The sequence below is a fragment of the Dendrobates tinctorius genome, unplaced genomic scaffold (assembly GCF_039654945.1).
Source record: "Dendrobates tinctorius isolate UK_male_01 unplaced genomic scaffold, ASM3965494v1 ptg000084l, whole genome shotgun sequence".
NCBI classification, from domain to species: Eukaryota; Metazoa; Chordata; class Amphibia; order Anura; family Dendrobatidae; genus Dendrobates; species Dendrobates tinctorius.
In genome coordinates this window covers 51,818,310-51,842,304 of record NW_027361752.1, presented here as the reverse complement: position 1 = coordinate 51,842,304, position 23,995 = coordinate 51,818,310, and the positions used below count along the sequence as shown (strand labels likewise).

At 43.4% G+C, this 23,995-nt stretch overlaps 1 protein-coding gene across 2 annotated transcripts in view; it reads left to right on the top strand.

Moving 5' to 3' along the window:
- DSCAM (DS cell adhesion molecule) overlaps nt 1-23,995 on the top strand; it is a 609,674-nt gene that overhangs the window by 311,758 nt on the left and 273,921 nt on the right. For both annotated transcript variants that reach the window (XM_073584700.1, XM_073584699.1), the window contains exons 10-11: nt 2,050-2,169; nt 10,248-10,421. In XM_073584700.1, coding sequence (XP_073440801.1) covers nt 2,050-2,169; nt 10,248-10,421 — 294 coding nt within the window. The remainder of the gene's footprint in view (nt 1-2,049; nt 2,170-10,247; nt 10,422-23,995) is intronic.

Here is a 23,995-nt window from a genome sequence, read left to right as displayed (position 1 = left end):
ATATACAAGAATATAACTACTATAATACTGCTCCTATGTACAAGAATATAACTACTATAATACTGCCCCCTATGTACAAGAATATAACTACTGTAATACTGCTCCTATGTACAAGAATATAACTACTGTAATACTGCTCCTATGTACAAGAATATAACTACTATAATGCTGCCCCCTATGTACAAGAAGATAACTACTATAATGCTGCCCCCTATGTACAAGAAGATAACTACTATAATACTGCCCCCTATGTACAAGAAAATAACGGCTATTATATGTGCCTATATATAAGAATTTAAATTTTAATGGGTGGCGCAACAGAAGTGACTAGAATTGGAGTTTATACATTTTTTACTATTTATTCTCTGATTCTGTGGGTGGACATGGATACATATAGTTGGTATGGTCACTGCTTCTAATAACTGGTGGAGTTTGGTTATGTACAGTGTTACATGGTGCTAAGGCCTGTTTCACACTTGCTTTTTTTTGCAGCGCGTTTTTCCCGCAAAAAAACGCATTGAAAAAACGCATACAAAAGCATACAACTGCTGCGTTTTTTTCAAGCATTTTTATGAGCATGCATGAAAAAAACGCAGCGTTTTTAAGCGTTTGTATGCGTTTTTAGTGCGTTTTTACCGCGTTTGCGTTTTTTTACAACATTTTTAGGTGGCCCCTCACACTACCCAAACCATGACTTTACTAACCCTAACCCTGACCCTAACCCTAACCCTAACCCTGACCCTAACCCTAACCCTAACCCTGACCCTAACCCTTAACCAAATCATACTTAACCCTAACCCAAACCCTAAACCCTAACTAACCCTAACCCTAACCCTAACCCTAACCCTGACCCTAACCCTAACCCTAACCCTGACCCTAACCCTAACCCTGACCCTAACCCTTAACCAAACCATACTTAACCCTAATCCTGACCCTAACCCTAACCCTAACCCTGACCCTAACCCTAACCCTAACCCTGACCATAACCCTTAACAAAACCATACTTAACCCTAATCCTGACCCTAACCCTGACCCTAACCCTTAACAAAACCATACTTGACCCTAACCCTAACCCTAACCCTGACCCTAACCCTTAACCAAACCATACTTAACCCTAATCCTGACCCTAACCCTGACCCTAACCCTTAACCAAACCATACTTAACCCTAACCCTGACCCAAAACCCAACCCTAACCCTGACCCTGACCCTAACCCTAACCCTAAACCCCCTTAACTAACCCTAACTCTAACCCAAACCCCTAAATTCCATGGTTAAAAAAAAAAAACGCATATGCAAAAAAACGCATACATGAGCATGCCAGTGCGCACATATGCGCATCCATAGGCTATAATGGCCATTTTTAGCGCAAAACGTGCGCATATGTGCGCATGCGCTTTTTTGCAGGGCCAAAAAATGCAACATGCTGCGTCTGGAAAATCCAATCGCACACCCCAAAAAAACGCAGCGCATGAAAATCGCATACATGGGCTTACAAGCGCGCAGGTATGCGCACCCATGTTAAATATAGGGGAAAAAACGCATGCGCACATGTGCGTTTTTTTACAGCGCTAAAAAACGCAAATGTGAAACCAGCCTAAGTCTTGCATGCAAAGTAATGACAGTATTTACCACTCATATCTCTGTGGACAGCAAAGCTCAACTTGACGGAGTCCTTTTCTTTTCTTTGGGGTGGTATCTGGCGGATTTATTTAACTTATGAATATCTTATTGATGTATTAAACTTATGTAAATAACCCTTTACTTTGATACTGCAGCTCCATGTATAATGTACTCAGTAGTCACTTATACTTTATAATAGGTCACCCCCTACTGGCCAATTTGTATTATTACAAGGCTGATTGTGTACAGTAAGGTGATTACAATATGGGAAAGCTGCATGACAACCTATGTGCGCCCAGTGGCAGCTCCTACCCGGGTTGGCAACCAGATATTCAGCTTCTTAAGAGTCGGCTCAGTCTGTGCCATTTACTCATTACCTGATAAATACAAATTTGAAGGGACATGTTTACTAATGTCTGTACTTTTAGTTCCTCCTAGATTTGTGGTCCAACCCACTGACCAAGATGGGATTTTTAGAAAAGCTGTCATACTGAACTGCTCTGCGGAGGGTTACCCTGTGCCTACGATCGTGTGGAAATACTCTAAAGGTAAGGCCCTACCAAGTGTCCTGGCTTTTGTCATTGTAATCCTGCCTCTAATGATAATGTGGCTGCTGAAAACTCTTCATATTACAAGAAGTCAAGGTGGTAAGGATCGAGTTATGAATCTAGAGACAATAGTTCACCCTATTGGTGGCTGCTGAGAGGCAGAATTTTATCATTTTGCACTATGTCAACAAAGAACATTTGGTCTTGAGTGTCAGAAAAACTAAGGAACAGCTGCTAAAATTAGAAATTAGACATAGTATTACAAGCAGGAAGTTTCTTGTGATACAGGAGGTGCATTGTGGATGAAAAAATGTGTTTAGTGCTGTCACTTTCTGTGGATGGCCGTGGCTGTAAGTCTGTGTCTCTGCTGTTTAAATTGTAGTTTATTCATTCCCTAAGGAATTTGAGTGGAAAGCTTAATCACTAGACAGGAGCGCTCATTACTCCGCACAGCGCTCCCAACGAGGAGACGGAAACAAAGGTGTTATATCATCTTCCGTTTCTGACCTCTAGTAACGCTGAAATATCGACTTTTATAAATAGGTCCTCATACCTGTAATGTGTCCCATAGGTATGCTGTGTCCCCCTGTATCAGCCGCCTACCATCCGTCCATCATGCCTGTATCTTGTGCCTGGGCACCGCCTACCATCCATCCATCATGCCCCTTGTCTTGTGCCTGGGCACCGCCTACCATCCATCCATCATGCCCCTTGTCTTGTGCCTGGGCACCGCCCACCATGCCCCTGTGCGTCGCTGCCTCCTCCTGTCTTGAATGCCGGCGCCTGCACTGTGACAAGAGTTCTCGGGCATGTGCAGTGCGCGCTGCCCGAGAACCGACATCAGGCTATTGCGCCTGCGTGCTGCTGAGGCCCCAGCCCCGCAGTGTGAATACATCATAACACACTGCAGGGCGGGATCTCGGGCCTCAGCAGCACGCAGGCGCAATAGCCTGATGTCGGTTCTCGGGCAGCCCGCACTGCGCATGCCCGAGAACTCTTGTCACAGTGCAGGCGCCGGCATTCAAAACAGGAGGAGGTGGTGGCGCACAGAGGCATGGTGGGAGGAGCCCAGGCACAAGACAAGGGGCATGATGGACGGATGGTGAGCGGCGCCCAGGCACAAGACGCAGGCATGATGGACGGATGGTAGGCGGCTGATACAGGGGGACACAACATACCTATGGGACACATTACAGGTATGAGGACCTATTTATAAAAGTCGATATTTCAGCGTTACTAGGGGTCAGAAACAGAAGAACCACCTTCACAGAATGCAGCCTTGGTGCTGCTGAAGGTGGCTCTTTTACTTAAAAACGCCCTGGGGGGGTGACAGGTTCCCTTTAAGGCTGAAGCTGCACTTCTATCTATCTGTTATCTATCTATCTACAGTATCTATCTATCTATGTATGTATCTATCTATCTATCTATCCATTATCTACCTTTCTTTCTATCTACCTACAGTGGCATTCTTTGTGTTTTGCTACCCCACAACCTGGAATTTCACGGTTTTGTTGAGGGCTTGCCGCAGTTCATGTAAAGAACATACCTACAACTGTCAACATTTGATTTTCTTTTCTTTGTGAAGTAAACAACAAATAGGGCCAAATAACTGGAAAACTTCAGTGTGCATAAATTTTCACCTCCCTTAATTCAGTACTTTGTAGAGTTTCCTTTTGCATCAATTACTGCTGCAAGTCACTTTGGATAAGTCTATTTGAGCTTTCCACATCTGGCCACTGGATTTTGCCCATTCCTCAAGGCAAAACTGCACGAGCTCTTCAAGTGAGATGGTTTCCTCTGGTGAACAGCAATCTTCAAGACTGACCACAGATTCTCTGGGCTTTGACTAGGCCACTCCAAAACATTTACATGTTTCTCCTTAAACCACTTGAGTTGTCTTGTTGGAAGGTGAACCTCCATTCTAGTCTCAAATCACTTACAGACTGAAACAGGTTTTGATCAAGCATATCTCTGTATTTATCACCATCCATCTTCCCCTTGACTCAGATCATTTTCCCTGTCCCTGCTGCTAAAAAACACCCCCACAGCATGATGCTGCGACCACCATGTTTCACTGTGGGGATGGTGTTCTTGGGGTGATGAGCTGTGTTGTTTTAGTGACAAACATAGCATTTACCTTGATTGCCAAAAAGTTAAATTTTGGTCTCCTCTTACCGCAGCACCTTCCTTCTTACATTTGGGCATCTCCCACATGTCTTTTGATAATCTCAAAAGGAGCCTTACAACTTGCATGTAAGTAAAGGTTTCCATAAAGGCCACCTCTATGGAGTGTACAACTTATTGTGGTCAAAATGGGGTTGGGTCAATTACAGACAAAAGGAAACCAAAAAGAAAAATTCCCCCCCAAAAAAAATTATCAAAAAAACACCAAAAACTTTGCCAAAAAAACTGGACATAATTAAGGTTCAGTACAATATATAGTAAATCAAAAAGAAAAAAAATACAAAAGAACCATAAACCATTGAAAATACAAAATTTTATTAACAAAAAAAGACAAGGTAATTAAAAAGTGGGAAACCAAGAAAATGGCCGTGGAAACCCACTACATGTTATACAGAGGTACTACATAGTAAACACAGTAGAGAAAAAAACACTATATAGAAATATGTATATGTACGTATAAAGATAATGTATCCCAGATATAACATAACTCTACTGAAAATAAATGAATGTCAGACAATTCGGTATCAAATATAAATAATTGTTGTGCCCATATTGATGAATAAAATTAAGCTACAAAAAATACCTGCACAGTGGGTTAAAGATGGCGATGGTGCTTAATTCCCATCTGTGCCAGTAGGGTGCCGGACTTTGAAATTATTCTTGCATTTTTTAGCACTTTTTGTCACAATTCTTTTGACCAGCTTTTTATGACAAATATCACACAATTTTTGGTATGTCATTTTATATGAATTAGCACTCTGCACTTTATACTTTGCACATTTTGTATTTTATTGATTTTATTTTTTGTGCTCTATGTTAAATATTTGAACCTCATTGATACCATATTTGTGTGCTATACTTTACATTGGGGCTAAGCCAAACTAATTAATCAATTTTTTTTTTTCTGTGGGTTTAAGTTATATTAATATATTAAACAATTGTATTTATTTATATATTCTTTTTGGTGCTTTTTTAGCGTATACAGTGTCATTTAACCTTTTAAAAATAAAAGTTTTTTTATTAAGCACATTTTTTCTTCACGTCTTATTTTTATTCATCAATATGGGCATAACAATTATTTATAAGAGGTACTACATAGACTATTATACTACGCACAAATTGCGTCAAGAGACAACTGTTAAAGTGCTTGGTATAAAACCATTTCTAAACACTGACCCCCAGAAGAAGGCAATAGCCAAAACGTACGTAGGGCCAGGCACTGGCACCCACCAGAGGTAATCTTTGCACTACTGTGATTCTATATTCTGATTTTTATTGCGTCAGTGTTTCATAGCAAAAGGGAAGAATACATATGTGCATACCATTTTTTTTTTAGTTATTTAATCCCAGAAATTGAATTTATGCCTAGATTTTTCTCACTTCACCAACTTAGACAACTTAGTACTGATGAATCACATACAAATCGGATTACAAAAATATTTAAGCACGGTTGTAATGTAAAAACATTGGTAAAAAGCCAAGGGGGTGAATATTTTCGCAAGCCACTGTATCTGTCTAATTTTTTAATTTTAGTGTGTTTTTTAGCACCATTGCCCTCCAGTATATACCTCCGGCCCCCCACCTGCCGTTTACCTTTGCTAACATGTGACAGAGCGCTCACTCATACCAGCGCGGTCCTGTAATAGGAGCCACTGGGGTAACAAGTCCATTCATGACATTTCTTCTCTCCTAAATCTTCCCTTATTACATGTGAGTGATATTACTGAAAAGTGGAAGGTACCACAGCAACTTGGTCACGAAGAGGAGACCCCCTTCTTTAAACAGCGAAGATCTGAGTATTAAGGAACAGAGGGCAGAAAGGTCACCAACGCTCTGCTGACCCCATAATTGCAAAGTCCAGACCACCTCTGGTATCAGCACAAACACTGTGCCCCAGCCGGAAGCTTCATGGCCGAGCAGCTGCATGCAGCCGTACATCACTAAGCACAATGCTGAGCGTCGGTTGGAGTGGTGTAAAGCCGCCACCACTGGACTCTGGAAGAGACATGTTCTGTGCAGTGACAGATGATGCCGCTTCATACTTCAGCACAAGACATAGAGGACAATTGTAGCTTCCAACTTTGTGAAAACAGTTTGGGGAAGACCCTTTTCTATTCCCCATGACTGTGCCCAGTGCACAAGGACATTAAAGGGGTTATCCAAGCTTGAGACTGACGTTTTCAGACACTCTGTGTGAGTGCAGACTTGTGAATCCATACAGTGTGAGACGCTGGGATCGGGCAGTCATGGGACCACAAGTACAGTATGTGATTTGCATATTCCTGGCCACATTCCAAATACACGTGTCCGACTTCGCTCATATCACTTGTATAGAGTGAGGATGGATATGTGTACTCTGCACGTGACTCAATATTAAAGTCTATGGATGTAAAATGGGAGGTCAAAAAGCTCTTGGAGGGAGAATGTGGAGGGGGCACATAGTTTTGTCCTGGGAGTGCAGCCATCTATATTTGTAACTACCTAATTGTCACGATCCATTTTTGGATGGGTGGCAACTCTGGTTGCACAATAATTTAAATGTAGCTTTTTTCCTTTAAGGCCAAGAGGGGTTAATGTCAGTTTCCCTTGCTGGCAGCATGCTGCAGTTGCTGAGTTTCTAAGTCAGCTGATGTGTGTGGTGACCAATCCCACCATCCTTTAACTGGTCACCTGATGCATCAACTGATTGTTGGTGATAGATTTATTCTATTGAGACCAGCCTTGCAGTTGCAGCTCTCTGGTGTCAGCACTGTATCAGCTACTTCTGGAGTTTAGGGTACTGTTTCCGTGTCTTTTGTGATGTGGAGCTTGACAGCGGTGTCTAAAAGCTAAGTACTGTGTTTTTACCTTGTCTGTCTCGCGCTTGTCACTGTCCCCTGTGTTATGCCATCAGCAGTTGTGAGGCTAGCGCCCTTGCTGGCCAGTTCACTATCCAGGGCAGTGCGAGGTGACAAAAAGGATGAGGTTTGGGACGCAGGCGGGGGGGAAGAACCCGCTAATGGCGTTAGGGGAGTGCAGGGACAGGCTCAGGATGGAACTCAGGAGGTGTCCCATCCCTCATTCACTATCGGTAGGGCCTTCCTTTCCCCATTTCCATCCCATTGAGTGTATGTTCTGTCATCCGCTGACCGACCCTCTGTGGGATCGTGACATTATCACCAACCCGTATTTTTTCCGGTGAACCCATGGCTGAGGCCTTTGCTCACCTTTTCCAGTCCCTCACAGATGAGGGTTTCCGAGTTGTGGACTCAGGTAGTGCAGCAGTTTCAGCAGGTGACGGGGTTCTTGGTCTGATCTCAAATCAAATCCTGGCTCAACCGGAACCTAAAGTGTCTCTCCCTGACAGATTTTCTGGAGGGAGAGATAAATTTATGGTCTTTAAAGAAGCCTGTAAATTGTATTTCAGGCTTCTCCTTTGTTATTTAGGGAGTGAGGAACAGCGTGTGGGGATTATAATCTCCCTTCTCAAAGGTGATCCCCAATCCTGGGCCTTCTCCCTGCCGACTGATTCACCATCTTTATCACCGGTGGACGAGTTTTTCTTGGCATTGGGGATGGTGTATGGGGATCCTGATGGCATCTCCCTGGCTGAGTCTAGACTCTGTGAAATCAAGCAGAGGGACCGGCCGGCTGAGAAGATTTTTACGCCATTCAGAATTCATGTGATGAGGCTTTCAGTAGTGCCCATGGGGTTTAGACCTCATTCAGTTGTCTATATAGAACACATACTCATAGTCTCTGGAGCTGATGAAGTGTTTGTATGCTTTCTTGCGGTCCAAGTGTCCTAAACCCCCGTAAAAACAAATAAGTGTCCATTTCTTTTATCCCATTCAGGGATAAAACTCGCCAATGGATGTCTATGGGTCCATAAAAACCCTCATGGCACCCTGATAGTGTCCCAGTTGCATACTTGTGCTGTCCACGCTTTGCTGACTATTTCCTAGAAGAAGCTTCAGTGTCTTCGATTCCATTTTTTTGTATATGACAAAAACTGATGGGGAAAGCGGACTAAACGGTGATGAAAACCTGATCCAGATCATGGAACAAAAGCCGTCCAGATTTCATGTACCTGAAAAATCAGTGACGTGTGAGTGAGGCCTACATTCTCTCTGTGCCACCCGTACCTTACAGCAGTCAGTGAGAGTTAGGCTGGGTTCAGACGAGTGCATGAAAATCATCTGTTTCTCTGGACTTTTTGGCGTTACGTTTGTCATCTGTTGTCTGACCATGATATCTGTTTTATGGGCTGCACGGAGGCTCAGTGGTTAGCACTGTATGGTGCCTCAGTGGTTAACACTGCAGCCTTGTAGCACTGGGGTTCTGGGTTCAAATCCCACCAAGGACAACATCTGCAAGTATTTTGTATCAGAACTCCCTGTGTTTGAGTGGGTTTCCTCCCACACTCAAAGGCATACTGATAGGGAGCCCCAATGGGGACAGTGATGATGATGACTGTAAAGCTGTGGAATTAATGGCGTTATATACCATAAGTGAGTAAAATAAATAAATACATAATATGTAGAAAAAAATAAATACAAATAGTACAGGGCCCGTGACAGTTTCCTGTGTCATTGTTTTTAATGGTTCCATTAAAACCAGATTCTGTACAGATGGAGTCCATATGACATATCTTTTTTTTTTTTTTTTCACCCATAGGATTTTGGAACTCCAAACCCTATTAAAATATATAAAATATGGTGAAAGTTAAGTTCAATAAAAGTCTTACATTTGTCCGAACTTCAGGAGTAATTGAAAATCAGAAAAGGTCTATCCCAGCTTTCAATTTGCAAAATATATGCCATTTTTAAAGAACCTTGATATTGATGGACTATCCCAGTCTGTATCAGATCAGTGATGGTCTGACACCCATCACTCCTACTGGTCAGCTGTTAACAAGTCCCTTGGGGGCTGCATGTTCCCAGTGTATGGTGCTGTGGTTTTCGGCCTCTGTACATCCTGCCCTCGAGGGACTTGGTAACAGCTGAATTGTAGGAGTGCTGGGTGTCGGATCATCACTGATCTGTTACTGACTGGAACAGTCCATCAATATCATGTTGTAGCTGATCTTGGGTACGGCATGGCAGATCACATTCACTTTAATAGGGTCTGAGTACCCCTGAATAACCACTATACAATGCACATGGTGCTGTATCAGCTCTGTGCTGGGTAGCAGACCTCCACCAACCTTATATTGATAAAATAATCCCTATTGGCTGACAACAAAGGATGCCACACTTCTCCAAAATTATCTTGTCTCCCTTTTTTTTTTTTTTTTTTTTACATTTTGGCGATTTACCATATCAAAATGAAAATTTGTGCACAGTTTTGGCCCCATAATTATTTGCAACAATTTTTTTTTCTTCCTGCAATTTGTTTCCAAGACTGATAGAAATTAATTAACAAACTTGGAATTTCCATGAACAATCAAGTAAGAAGTTTGAAATTCTTTTCCGGAACCTCTCTTACGACTCTGCACGAAAGGGTTAAATGCTATACATGTAATGTTATTACCTGACATAAAAGCAGCTGTTCTCCTGAATCCGGCGATGTTTTTCTTTTGTTCCTGTGCCTCTCTGTTCCCAAGGTATGGTTTCTTCTTCCCTGTATAAAAATCTAGGCTTGTTAGTAAAGTGGGCAGAATCCACAACTATGCTCTTAAGGGCCACGCCTAGTTGGCTAACAAGATGAGATTTATCTATAGTGAAAATGAGACCGTATCTCAGGAACACAGAGAAGCAGGGACAAAAGAAAAACAACTCAGGAGAACAGTGGCATTTGCAACAGGAAAACATAATTAGTGTTTACTGCAAATTACGGATCCCTGTTAAATGTTTCTATAGAATAAAATATTAATATTTTTTTTAGTAATTAGTGCATCTCTCCTGTCTCTGCAGGTGCTGGAGTTCCTCAGTTTCAGCCCATCGCCCTGAACGGTCGCATTCAGCTTCTCAGTAATGGTTCCTTACTGATTAAGCACATCCTGGAGGAAGATAGCGGATACTACCTCTGCAAGGTCAGCAATGATGTGGGAGCTGACGTCAGCAAGTCCATGTATCTCACAGTTAAAAGTAAGAACTGTAACTATATATATGTATATATTTTTTTTTTGCTAATCTGGAATTTATTTGATAGTAGCTGGGTCACAGGATGTACATAAGCCCTCGGTGGGGCAGGCACAGCTCCCGTACCTGCATAGTACATTTATGTGCTTACCTCCTGGTGCAAAAAATCTACAAAAAAAACTCTCACATGTACAGTAAGCAGAATAACCTACAATCTGGCTTCCGTCCCCATTATTCCGCTGAGACTGCCCTGACCAAACTTACTAATGACTTAATTACAGCCAAAGCTAACAGACAATTCTCTATACTCCTACTTCTAGACCTGTCCTCTGCTTTCAACGCAGTTGACCACTGCCTCTTACTACAGATCCTCTCTGCCTTTGGTGTCAAAAACCTTGCCCTATCCTGGATCTCCTCATATCTTACCAACCACACATTTAGCGTTTCCTACTCCCATACTACCTCCTCATCTCGCCCTCTCTGTGTTGGTGTCCCTCAAGGTTCTGTCCTAGGACCCCTTCTCTTCTCAATCTATACCCTTGGCCTGGGACAACTCATAAAGTCCTCTGGAATTCTGTGCCCCAACACGTCCGGTTATCCACCACATTTGTATCCTGAAAACCCATCTCTTCAAAAAAAGTTAACAACCTGTAATGACCACACGGCCACCTCAACATCATCAGAGCTACTGCAACCCCCGACCTACTGTCTCCTTCCCCACCATCCTGTAGAATGTAAGCCCCAAGGGCAGGGTCCTCTCCCCTCTGTATTAGTCTGTCATTGTTAGTTTGCTTACTGTAAGAGATTTTTGTATTTTGATGTAACCCCGTCTCATGTACAGCACCATGGAATTAAAGGTGCTATATAAATACATAATAATAATAATTTGATAGTAGCTGGGTCACAGGATGTATAGAAGCCCTCGGGGGGGCAGGCGCAGCTCCCGTACCTGCATAGTACATTTATGTGCTTACCTCCTGGTGCAAAAAATCTACAAAAAAAACCCTCAGATGTAAGCAGGATAAGGTCTGGAAAAAATGTTTCTATTCACTGAGGTCTAGCAGAGTTTTTGAGAATTCATTAAGACTGTCATTTTGCACGCCATTTGTGAGCCGCGCACGTCTTATTGAATTTTACTGCATCTTTCTGCTGCTGTTCTCCAAGAAAGGTCCTGCAGTCAGGGGCTGGTGTACATTTCTGTCAGAAATTATGAAGAATTTATCTCCGTCCCCCTCCACCTAGCGAAGTTACATCCAGTTTTTAAAACGTCTCGCCGACTGTAGTAAAACGGCCAAAAGTGTCAAAACTTTAGCGCAACCACGATATGAACAAAGTTTTTTTGAGACCAAAAGCTTGAACAAAATTTTGGTAATATTTCAAGCAGCTTTACACTAAAAATTTAGCCGAAAAAACCCCAAACATCTCGATGTATCAGGGCCAAAGTGTTAATTGTGATATTTTATTAATGTAGATTTACATTTCCTCTTCAGTATTTGCACATTCTGTATTAATGTCGAGGGTCTCGCTCGCTCTTGCCTGGAGGCGACAGCTCTCACTGGTAGCCATTAATGGATCCTGTATACTGCGAGCTGCAAGGTCACCCCTTCCATCTTCACTTCCCCGCGAACTGCCAGCAGGAGGCAGAGAGCCGGGCGCAATGCAGACTGTGCTCTGACACAAAGGAGAAATGAAAAATGATTTTTTTTTTTTTTTGCTCATGTTCTTTCTTGCTGCACAATATATATTGAAATTTTCCCAGCATGCACTGCAGCTGCAGAGTATGAAACTAGTGTGATAAGATGCATAAAGGGGAACCCCGAACTCCCACTTACTCTTCACATACAAAAGAGAGCGCTCCTCCAAATAAAAAAAAAACAACACATATCTGTATTCTGATTGACTGGTATGCCTAACTACACTTCTTATCATGAGCTCCATAATATAGAGACCTGATTACAGACCCCTAAACTAATAGACTGCTAGACAAATGCAGACCCCCAAAATGGAGATTCCAGAGCGCTAATCAAATACAGATCCAGGACCTTGAAATACAAACATTTTTAATAAATGCAGATCCCCCCCAAACCTGACCCCTTAGGCACAAATTCAAGGCTAAAACCCTTATACTGATGTAGACAGAAGACCCCCTAAATAAATACCCCCATATAACTACAGCATCCAGACCAAACCCCTTAAACTAAAATTCACTGCAGATCGAGCATTCTAAATGCAGATCCCCATACCAAACCCCATAAACAAATGTAGACCCCCTCAAAAAAATGAAGACCCCCCTAATCTCTGAACAAATTCAGGCTCCCAGGTCTGGAAACAAATACAGATTACAGACCAGACCCTTTTAATTAAAAATATTTTAAATAAAAATAGACCCCAAACCTGACCCCTTAATTACACACCCTTAAACCCCCTAAACTAATACAAACCCCAGAGTCTCTAAGTACAGAGCCAAGACAAAAAAACTCTAAGTAATACAAGCAACAGAACCCAAAACAAATTATGGTCCACACCAGACCCCAAACTAGTACAGGTCACAGACCAGGCACCTAATCTAATACAGACCTCATATCAGATCTTCTAAACTACAGACCCAAGACCAAAATTCCTAAATTAATACAGACTACCTAAAACGGAACCTTATTTCTGCCAGGCATCATTTGAATGTTTAGACCATCGCTCTGTTACGCGGCCCAGCCGACCCTTCCACGTCGCCAGTCCACGATGACGTGGGGCAAGCGTCCCAGGTGATAACGGAGTGTAGACCCATTGGACCACAGAGGGAGACCTGGACCTACCCGGACTAGGGAAGAGCAGCGACCAGGGTCTTTGGCAGCTGAGCATGTGAACAAGGTGGCGAAATGCAGGACTAGACGACACCGCACAACTTCAGGTATGAAGAAACATAAAGTTTACTTAAACAAAGTCACAGTACATAAACAGAACATAACAATGCCAGGCTTCCGATTCCGCACATCAAGGAAGGGTACACGTCTCAGGTTAACAGACGAAGGCAGGAGGTCATCATGGGTAGATGCAGTCCAGGGTCATCTGGCACGGGCATACTAGGAGGACCTCTCTCTCTCGGACCTCAGGCTTAGCACAGGCACAGCAGGAGAACATCAGACACCGACCTCAGACAGACGTCAGACGATGGCAGTGGGTCATCATGGGTTGATGCAGTTCAGGGTCATCTGGCACGGGCATACTAGGAGAACCTCTCTCAGGCCTCAGGCATAGCACAGGCTCAGCAGGAGAACATCAGAGACCCGACCTCGGACAGACGTCATCACAGGGTAGCCCCCAGGGAACCGACAGGACATCGAGACACAGGCCGGACATTGGACAGCATGGATCCAGGAACACTGGCGTAGCAGCTCAGGTCATCAGCTGAGACACGGTTGGCACAGTAACACTGACGTGGCAGCTCAGGTCATCGGCTGGACAGGTCCAGACAGGGCCGTCACCGAGGAACAAGGCTGGAGGCTCCCCAAGAACACAGAGGAGTCCATCCAGGAACACAGGTGGGACCGACAATGGAACATAGGCTGGACCACGGACTGGACATCTGGACACAGGCTGGACATTGAAGACCTCAACACGACATAGGGAAGCGGTCGTCAGGTTCCGGACAAGAGACATGACCCTCAGGCACCACTCAGCGATCGTCAGGCATCAGACAGTGGACGCCAGACTCCGGACATTGGGCATGATCTCCAGGCACCGGTAGTCAGGTTTCGGGCACCAGACAGTGGACATGAGGTTCCGGACATGGGACCTAGGAAGGAACTCAAGCGGGATAGTGTAAGCACCGCCAGATTGGATCAGAGCCGGACGGAGCTAGCACCACATAACAAGCTGAGCACAGGGTAGTAGACTCTCAGCAAAAACACAGCACTCCATCTTCAAAAGACCAACCCAGGTTTGCTCACAGGACACCAGTTACAGGGAACTCAGTCACTGGGTACATGGTTCCAGACACAGAAGGACTTCAGAAACATAAAACAGCAAGAATCAAGACAAGGACTTTGGTACCAACACATAGACAGGACAGGTCCAGGGTCAAAAGACATCAGCTTTCCTAGAACTGATCGCAGGCAGGACAGGAGCTGAACACAAAACACACATAGTAGGATAAGAAACTTAATGCGGAACTGGAAACTCCCAACAGGAAAGAGGAACTTTATATAGGAGCTGCCCCTCAGCAATAGGCTGGGGACAGCAATTCAAGTGCACACACTATCCCTAATAAAAGCAGGGAAGGTGTGGCCGTGCGCATCCTAAGCTCAGACAAACCATTGCAGCACAGTCAGCACAGGAACTCAGGCTTAAGGCACCTGGCAGCGGCTGCAAGCCAGGGCACACGTGGGAAGTCATGCACCAGCAGCAGAGGATCTTGCATCCAGGGACCGCACATGCTGATGGTCATGCAGCGGAGCAAAGACACCACAACGCATGTACGGCTATGCAGCAGAGCAGGGAACTGAGCAGCATCCATACAGGTAACAGACATCAGTATCCCAGCTAGTTAGGGGGGAAAGAAGCAAAGGGTTAAAGCAAAGACATGCAGAGTAACGCCGGGGAAACAAGGTACAAACACACCGGCGTTACGCGCTTGACTGCCTTACAAAATTGTCAAGTTGAAATTTATCCCGCCATATTTGGGCAAACATTTAATTAATTATCCCCTAATGTGATGGCTGGAACTGCTTCTCTTTGTTGCAGCTCTGATGTTAGGTGGTATGGATGATGATGCTACTGATAACTGCATTTCCAGATCTGCGTCAGTCTAGAGCGTAGGCGACTCTTTGAATGAATTTTGAAAAGAACTTGCAGCAGTAAGTCCTGAACACATATGTATATTACACTGAATGTCTCCTAATGGGAAATTCATCACTGCTCATGTAACATTTCTAGAACTCAAGCAGTGGGGGATCTGCTGTATATACATCACATAGGAGTCACCGAGACTGCTGTATATACATTGACATAGGAGACACGGAGACTACTGTACATACATCATATAGGAGACACAGAGACTGCTGTATATACATGACATAGGAGACAAGAAGACTACTGTATATACATCACATAGGAGACATTGAGACTGCTATATGCACATCACATAAGATACCATGAGACTGCTGTATACATCACATAGGAGATATTCAGACTGCTCTATATACCTCACATAGGAGACACCGAGACTGTTGTGTATATATATATATAATACAGAAACACAGACTACTGTAGATACATCAAAAAGGAGACACCGTGACTACTGTGTTTACATTACATAGGAGACACCAAGACTGATGTATATACATTATATTGGAGACACTGAGGCTGCTATATAAACATCACATAGGAGACACTGGGCCATATACATCACATAGGATACACTGGGACATATACATCACAGGAGACTTGGGGCATATACATCACAAGAGGGGCTGAGGGCATATACATCACAAGAGACAATGGGGGCATATATATCACTGGAAGGACTGGGGCATATACATTTCATGAGACTCTGGGATATATACATTACAGGAGGGGCTGCCACTCCTATTGCCTTCAATGCGACTGGAGAACAGAGCGCTCGGACTCTGGCCACATAGGACATCTGGACTCTGGCACACATCAGGATGTAAGCCTGCATTGCATGCGCCACAGCGTTTTGTAGTGAACGCTGCATGCCCGTGTATGCAGTGTCAGGCGCAATTGAAGGGCTAGCTGTCGTCCTGAGCTTTGTGGTCCCCAGGAATCTGCTCAGAGGCAGGACAAAAAGACTTTTCTGGCCCGCGGGTAAGAGGTTTCCACCCCTGCCCTAAACTAATATATAAACCAATCAGTTACCCACACCAAATACTCTAAACTGATACAGACTTCAGACCCTATAAGTATCTACAGACCCAAGACCAAAATACCTAAATGAATACTGACCTCAAACCAGATGCTAAACTAATGCAGACCCCAGACCTTCCAAACTAATAAAGACCCCAGACCTCCTATGCCAACACAGACTCAAGATCAAACCCCACGAACTAATACAGAACCTAAACCCTTTAAATAACTGCAAACCCAAGACGAAAACCCATAAACTAATACAGATGCCGAACCGACCTCCTAAACTAAAGTAGACTCCAGACAAGCAAATAAAAACATCAGATGACCTAAATACAGATCCCCAGATCACACATCTTAAAGAGAATCTGTTAGCAGGTATTTGCCACCTAAACTGAGAGCAGCATAATGTAGAGACAAAGACCCTGATTCCAATAATGTGTCTTCTACTGGGCTGCTTGCTGTAGTTTGCATAATATCCTTGTTTTATCAGCAGGAGATTATCACTATAGGGCTAGTAAACCAGCTGCCATATAGTCCTCCATATTCATAGGCTCTGTATAACCACGACCCCAAACCTCTGCCTATGCACAGTGTACACAGAAAGCTGCCAATCATATGTGTGTGTAGGGTTAGATAGAGCTTCAGCATTCAGAGAACTGCTAGATCTACCGCAGAGAAAACTGTGATTTTATCACAAATTAAAAACAAGAAGCCCAGTAATCAGATTGCAAAAAAACTGGTTATATATTTCCTAAAAATATAGACATTCTAAATTTTGTACACTGACTCTCTAAACTAATATAAACCCCTGACCGAACCCCAAAAATAAATATAAACCTTGACTTAGAGAACGCAGTCTTTTTCCCACTGAAGTAAAGCCTATCTCTGCTAGTAGATGAGCCGCGCTCTGCATTTTAGTACTGTGGCTTTTTTTTCATTTTTTCCTTTTTCCGTCCTTGTGCAAATATGAAGGGGAAATCTGCATTCCCCTATGTGAGATAATAAGGCAGCAGATGTATCCCTTCATGGGTGCAGAGAGGCGCGGGCTGATATCTGAGCGAGGTCACATGGCTTTCATATTAAATATTTAACAAAGTTTAACTAAACCGACTGTAGTCATTGCGCTGCCTCCACTTATCTCTACAAAGGCTCTTTGAAGTGGGAAGGCTGCGGAATACCTTAATCTCCTCGCTGAAAGACAGAAGGGAAGGTGCAGATTGTGGAGGCTCGCAGAGCCGCTGCTAATATCTTTATCTAGCGGAATCATATTATGTAAAAGCCTCCAATGCTGCGCAAAAGAGCACTAAGCTCGTATCCTTACAGTCATACAGAGCTAGCATAAGGCAAAAATAATATACTATTTGTATATACAGTATATTTGTGTGTGTGTGTGTGTGTATATATATATATATATATACTGATGTCTGTGACAAATGCAATTAGTACAGTGTGTGTACTGTACAAGTATTCAATAAAAGATTATTTTTCTGTAAGAAAAATGGAGTGGACTCACACGTAATTTTCTTAACCAGCAGAGGGAAAGCTGACGGCTCGGGGCCGATGTTTATAGCCTGGGAAGGGGGTAATACCCATGGAGCTTCCCAGACTATTAATATCAGCTCACAACTGTATACTTCACTGGCTATTAACTTGGGGGACCCTAAAAAAAATGACATAGGGTCCCCCTATAAATAATAACCAGCAAAGGCTATGCAGACAGCTACGGGCTGTGTGATATATAAACTGATCTAGGTGTGTTAAGACCCAGCAGTTCTGCTGGACTCGTCTGATTGCTGCGACCCCTGGAAGCAGAGGCTTGTCGCTGATACATATGCCCCAGTGAGCAGTCACTTAGGAGTTAAAGTTGTTTGGTCGCGTTGCACCACCTATGTTATGTTCCTTTCGCTTCCATGGAGCTGCTTTTAGTAGCACAATTCATTTTTCCCTTTTGGATCTTTTTATGCTGCAAGGACACTTTGGACTGGATCATTGGGTATCGACACGGCATGTAATTGCAATAAATCTTGTAATAATCATGGAGGTTGTAGCTATGATCACCAGCATCTGTGCCGCTTTCCATATTATCCTAAACAGCATCCTCTCCATCTGACAACGGTGCCCCGCGCCAGATTTCCCGACTGAACAGTCCATTAAGTATCGGTTAATATACGAGCCACGCGTCTGCCTTGTCTCTACAAATGTACGTTTTCTGCCAAATAAACGTCTGTAGCGCTCTGCCAGTTTATAGTCCGTTATATCAGCGCAATTAACTCAGAGATGCCACAATCCCGGCAGCTCCGCGCTCTTCTCTAATTTCTCCAATCCAAAAAGTAGAAAATTAGCATTTTTAGCTTTTATTTGAGGCGTGAGGGGGGATTTTTGAAAGCGGTAAAATTCATAACTAGAGATTGGTGAATTGATGGGCAACAGATCGAAATTCTGTACAAATTTCCAAAAAATTTCAGATTTTAGAAAATCCAATAATGTTGCGATCTGATTTGTACAAATCCAGCCTCTATGTTTTGAAGAATAGTAAAATATTAAAATAATAAAATACATTATAATCACTTGTTCTTGCAACTTCGCAGTTTCCCTGTCCTATGCAACTGTCTTTGTTTTTTGGTCCTTTCTAAAGGCATGAGAAAGGTTCTCACCAGAACCGAAATGTTGATGAGCCCCAATGGGTTATTAAATCACAGTTTTTTAAACTCTTGATGGAGCGCTAATTTCATTTTTTCTTAGGTATCTGAAGGTTTGGTAATTGTCTGAAACATTTTACTGACTTTATAATACCTGAGAGTGCTGTTTTTTTTTATTTCTGTTTACCTATCTATCCCACATCTATATATAGTGGCATGTGAAAGTTTGGGCACCCCTGGTCAAAATTACTGTTATAGTAAACAGTTAAGCAGGTTGAAGATGAAATGAGCTCTAAAAAGGCTAAAGATTACACATTTCCTTTGTATTTTAGGCAAAATAAACAAAAATAACATTTAGAAAAAAAACAAAAAGGAAAATGATCTGATGCAAAAGTTTGGGCACCCATTGAGATATGTGTGCTCAGATAACTTTGATGTCTCAGACTTTAATTGACCTGTTAGGGTTATGGTTTGTTCCCTATCATCGTCAGGAAAAGACTAGAAGATGCAAAGTTCTCAGCTTTATAAAACCCAGCACTCTGAAAATGGAATTGGTAGACCAATACAAAGAAGGAGAAGGCTGTATGAAGATAGCAAAGCGTTTTCAAGTTGTCCTTTCCTCAGATCAAAACGTAATTAAGAAATGGCATTTACCAGGAACAATGGAGATCAAGATAAGGTCTAGAAGACCAAACAACATTTCAGTGAAAGCTGCTGGTAGGATTGCTAGAGAGGCAAATCAGGACCCCCACTGGACTGCAAAAGACGTTTCAGAAAAATTTAGCTGACTCTGGAGTTGTGGCACATTGTTATACTGTTCAGAGAAACCTGCACAAATATGGCCTTCATGGAAGAGTCATCAGAAGAAAACATCTCTGTGTCCTCACTATAAAATTCATCATCAGAAGTATGCAAAAGAACATCTAAACAAACCTCATGAATTTTGGAAACAAGTCCTGTGGACCGATAAGTTTAAAATAGAATTCCTTGGCCACAATGATCAAAGGTTTGTGTGGGGAATAAAAGGCGCAGAATTTCAGGAAAAGAACATCTCGCCAACCATTAAGCATGAGGATGGATCAATCATGTTTTGGGGTTGTGTTGCAGTCTATGGCACAGGGAACATTTCACAGGTAGAGGGAAGAATGGATTCAATGAATATAACATAACACCATCTGTATAAAAGCTGATGGTGAAATGAGAATGGCATCTACAAATGGATAATGATCCTAAACACACGTCAAAGTCCACAATAGGTTTTACAATGGCCCTCACAGTCCCCTGATCTGAACATCATTGAAAATTGAATCTCACAGTACGGGAAGAGTTTTCCAAGGAAGAATGGATGAAAATCCCTCAAAAAGGAATTTATAGACTCTTGTCTGGCTGCAAAAAGTGTTTACAAACTGTGGTACTTTCATATATATATCAGCCACAGTACTCCCGTAATATCAGCAGCCATTGTCCCTATAGTATTGATTTCCAGTTTCCACAGTACTCTAATAATACTGACAGAGTACCCTCATAACGCTGACAGCCACATTGCCCCATATTACTAATAGCCACACTGTACCCCATAATATTGACAGCCACACAACCTCCATATTACTAATAGACACAGTACACCCATAATACTGACTGTGACAGTGCCCTCATATTACAAAGAGACACAGTACCCCATAATAATGATAGTGACAGTGCCTCCATATTACTAATAGACACTACAGCCATAATACTGAAAGCGACAGTGCCCTAATATTACTAGTAGACACAGTACCCCCTTAATACTAACAACAATAGTGCCCCCATATTATTAATAAACACAGTATCCCCATAATACTGATAGTGACAGTGCCTCCATATTATTAATAGACACAGTACCCCATAATACTGATAGTGCCTCCATATTAGTAATAGACACAGTACCCCAATAATACTGACAGTGACAGTGCCTCCATATTATTAATAGACGCAGTACCCCATAATGCTGACAGTGCCTCAATATTAGTAATTGACACAGTACCCCAATAATACTGACAATGACAGTGCCTCCATATTATTAATATACAGTACCCCATGATACTGACAGGGCCTCCATATTACTAATAGATACAGTACCCCATAATACTGACAGTGACAGTGCCTCCATATTACAAGTAGACACAGTACCCCATAATATTGACAGTGCCTCAATATTAGACACAGTACCCCATAATAATGACAGTGACACTGCCTCCATATTATAAGTAGACACAGTACCACATAGTAATGACAGTGCCTTCATATTACAAGTAGACACAGTACCCCATAATACAGACAGTGACAGGGCCTCCATATTATTAATAGACACAGTACCCCATATACTGTCCTCATACACGTTAGCAGGGTGTGCAATGAGACATGTAGCTAAACCCCCTGTCTTCTTTAAGAAAAGAGGCTGTAAAATTGTAACCTTCTTTTATTGATTGCAGATGTGACAGGAAAGGGTGAAACTATAGGATGCAATAACAGGAGCATTTCAGAATATATAATTGCACAGAGCATAAAATACAGATAGTCTGCAATACACAGTAACATGAGGTAATACATAGGTACCGTGAGGTAATTCTTAGGTAACATGAGGCAATACATAGGTACCATGAGGTAATACATAGCTGATGATTATCTATTTAATACAACAAACATTATAAATACAGGATTATAGCACCTAGATAGTGCTTACCAACTATGCTTAGAGCAGGCTGTTTAAGAAGCATGAAGAACACGAATGGTGTAGTTTCTCCTAGGACACATGGAGGAATAATGGCTGCTGTTTCCCTCACAGTGTCATAAACAAGACTGATGTAACAGGAACAATCCCACAATACATTGCAAATTAAACTAGAATCTATGCATTAAACGGCCAGCAGGTGGTGCTGTTACCTTACAGTATGAAATATATGAAGGATTAATACACACAAAAATACAATGTCTGTAATAATCGAAGACATAAAAAATGACTACATTAGACCTTCTAGACAGCAATTATATGGCTGGGCAGAACACTCCCCACTTGATGTCAGTGTTATGAACGGCGGAACACGCTAAATAAAAATATAAATAAAGCGTGTTCGCCGCTCGGGGTCCACCGTGCGGTAGATGGAAAAACCGCAGCTAGATGAAGACAGAGCACTAAGGCGGTAATGTGCACGGGGTTAACTAACACCCAAGTGCACAAAGCAAGCTCTGTTGAAGTCACAAAGCTGCAAGTAGTAAATAATAACTACAATGGTGCTGAGCCTGTTAACTGCACAGGTACTCAGCAACACACAAGCGGTAGATGAACAACGGAGTAGTTATCTAACTGCACTACATCTGCAAGGACCTACCGTATAAACTTGTGAGTGAAGCGTCGCAACCGCGAACGCACAAATAAGCTGCAACTGCAGCGCGGTGAGGATAGTGCCGCAGAAAGACACCGCTAAACGCTGGCGCGATGTCAGATGCTAGCAGGTGATAAAGGAGCATTGGCGCGCTGGCGCTAATACTGGCTATAGCTCATTCCCTCACACAGACGTAATAACCAAGGAAGGGGGTTTCAAATGAGTCATTCACCAGTCCAAGCATCCATCAACATACACACTGCAGCAAGTATGACTATACGAGCGCATGGCGTGACAGCCATACGCACTTTTTATAGCAAACAGGACCTTCCGGAAGTCTCCAGAACTCTGAGCTAGACCAATGGAATCAGGAGCAGGACCTGAGCACCTGACTCCTGAACTCCAATGGGAGATCGTCCCACGAGCATGCTCAGAGGATGAGATGAAGGTCTTAGCCTCCGGAGAGAGTTGCTGCAAAGCCATCTCCTCAGCAATCTCTTCTGCAGTGGACAGAGAGCAGGAGAATGCAGGATGTGAGGGTCTAGATTCCTGCATAGTCAGGGCAGAAATCTGACTCCTAACATTACCCCCCCTCCTAGGGCCCCCCCCTCCCTGAACCCTCCGGTCCACCAGCCTGTGCCCACCAGTGGCACAGGCCTCAGACTCGTCCAAAGGCGAGCCTAATGTCCTGGTAGGTGAAACTGAAAACCGGGACACTCGGAAGGTATCAGTGGAGGCCAGGTCACCAGGTTTCAGGAGGGACACCCGGGAGATAATGGGAGCGGGAGTCTCAAGGGAACGCCGCCGTGTATCGACGGGCGTCGTCACACTCTGTCTGGGAAGGCTATCTCGAGCACATGAGGTGCATGCCCGAATAAATCTTTTCACATCCCGAGCCCTGTGCGGCCACCAATACGATCCGGCCAAAGACTTCGTGGTCTGCATATAGCCTCTATGGCCATCCGCATTGGACGCGTGTGCCCACGCGAGAATCTTAGGCCGCAAGTGAGGAGGAACAAAAGTCTCGCCGGCCGACTCACAATCAGACCATTGCGGGGCTTTGTCTTCCTGGGGAGCAGCGTGTAGATGCTGACAACCGCAAATGGACACTTGAGCCGGCCGTGTCTCAAAAATGGCGCGAGACACCTCCATGGGCTCTGGGGCAAGAACCTCTGGCTCGGGCGGCTCCAGAGGCTCAAAAAAGTTGGGAGCCGGAGTACCTCTCCGCTTGGAGTGAGCACGCGCCATACCGCGCTCCGAAAAACGGAGGTCAATACGGGACTGAAATCTGACTCCTAACAGTCAGCCGACGTCACTATTGTGTTTATTGGACGAGAACAGCAGAACGAGTTCCCCTACTGGTCTGAGGAACAATTTGGTCTCTCCTTGTTTTCCTATTTTTACTTCCACCTTGCGTACGATTCCATCCTTACTTGGGAATGTCTGGGTAATGAGACCTAATGGCCATTCATTTCACAGTCTTTCATTAGTACTATATCGCCAGGCTGGAGGTTAGGCTTGCTGGTTTGCCACTTTCTCCTCTGTTGCAGAGTAGGCAGGTACTGTTTTTTCCACTTGTCCCAAAAGGCATTGGAGAGACTCTGTACTTGTCTCCATCGACTCCTGTAACGGTCTTTAACATTAAATTCTCCAGGTGGAGAGCAATTAGGGTCAGTCTTCTGCGTAAGCAGCAGGGCTGGGGTGAGAACAGTTGGGT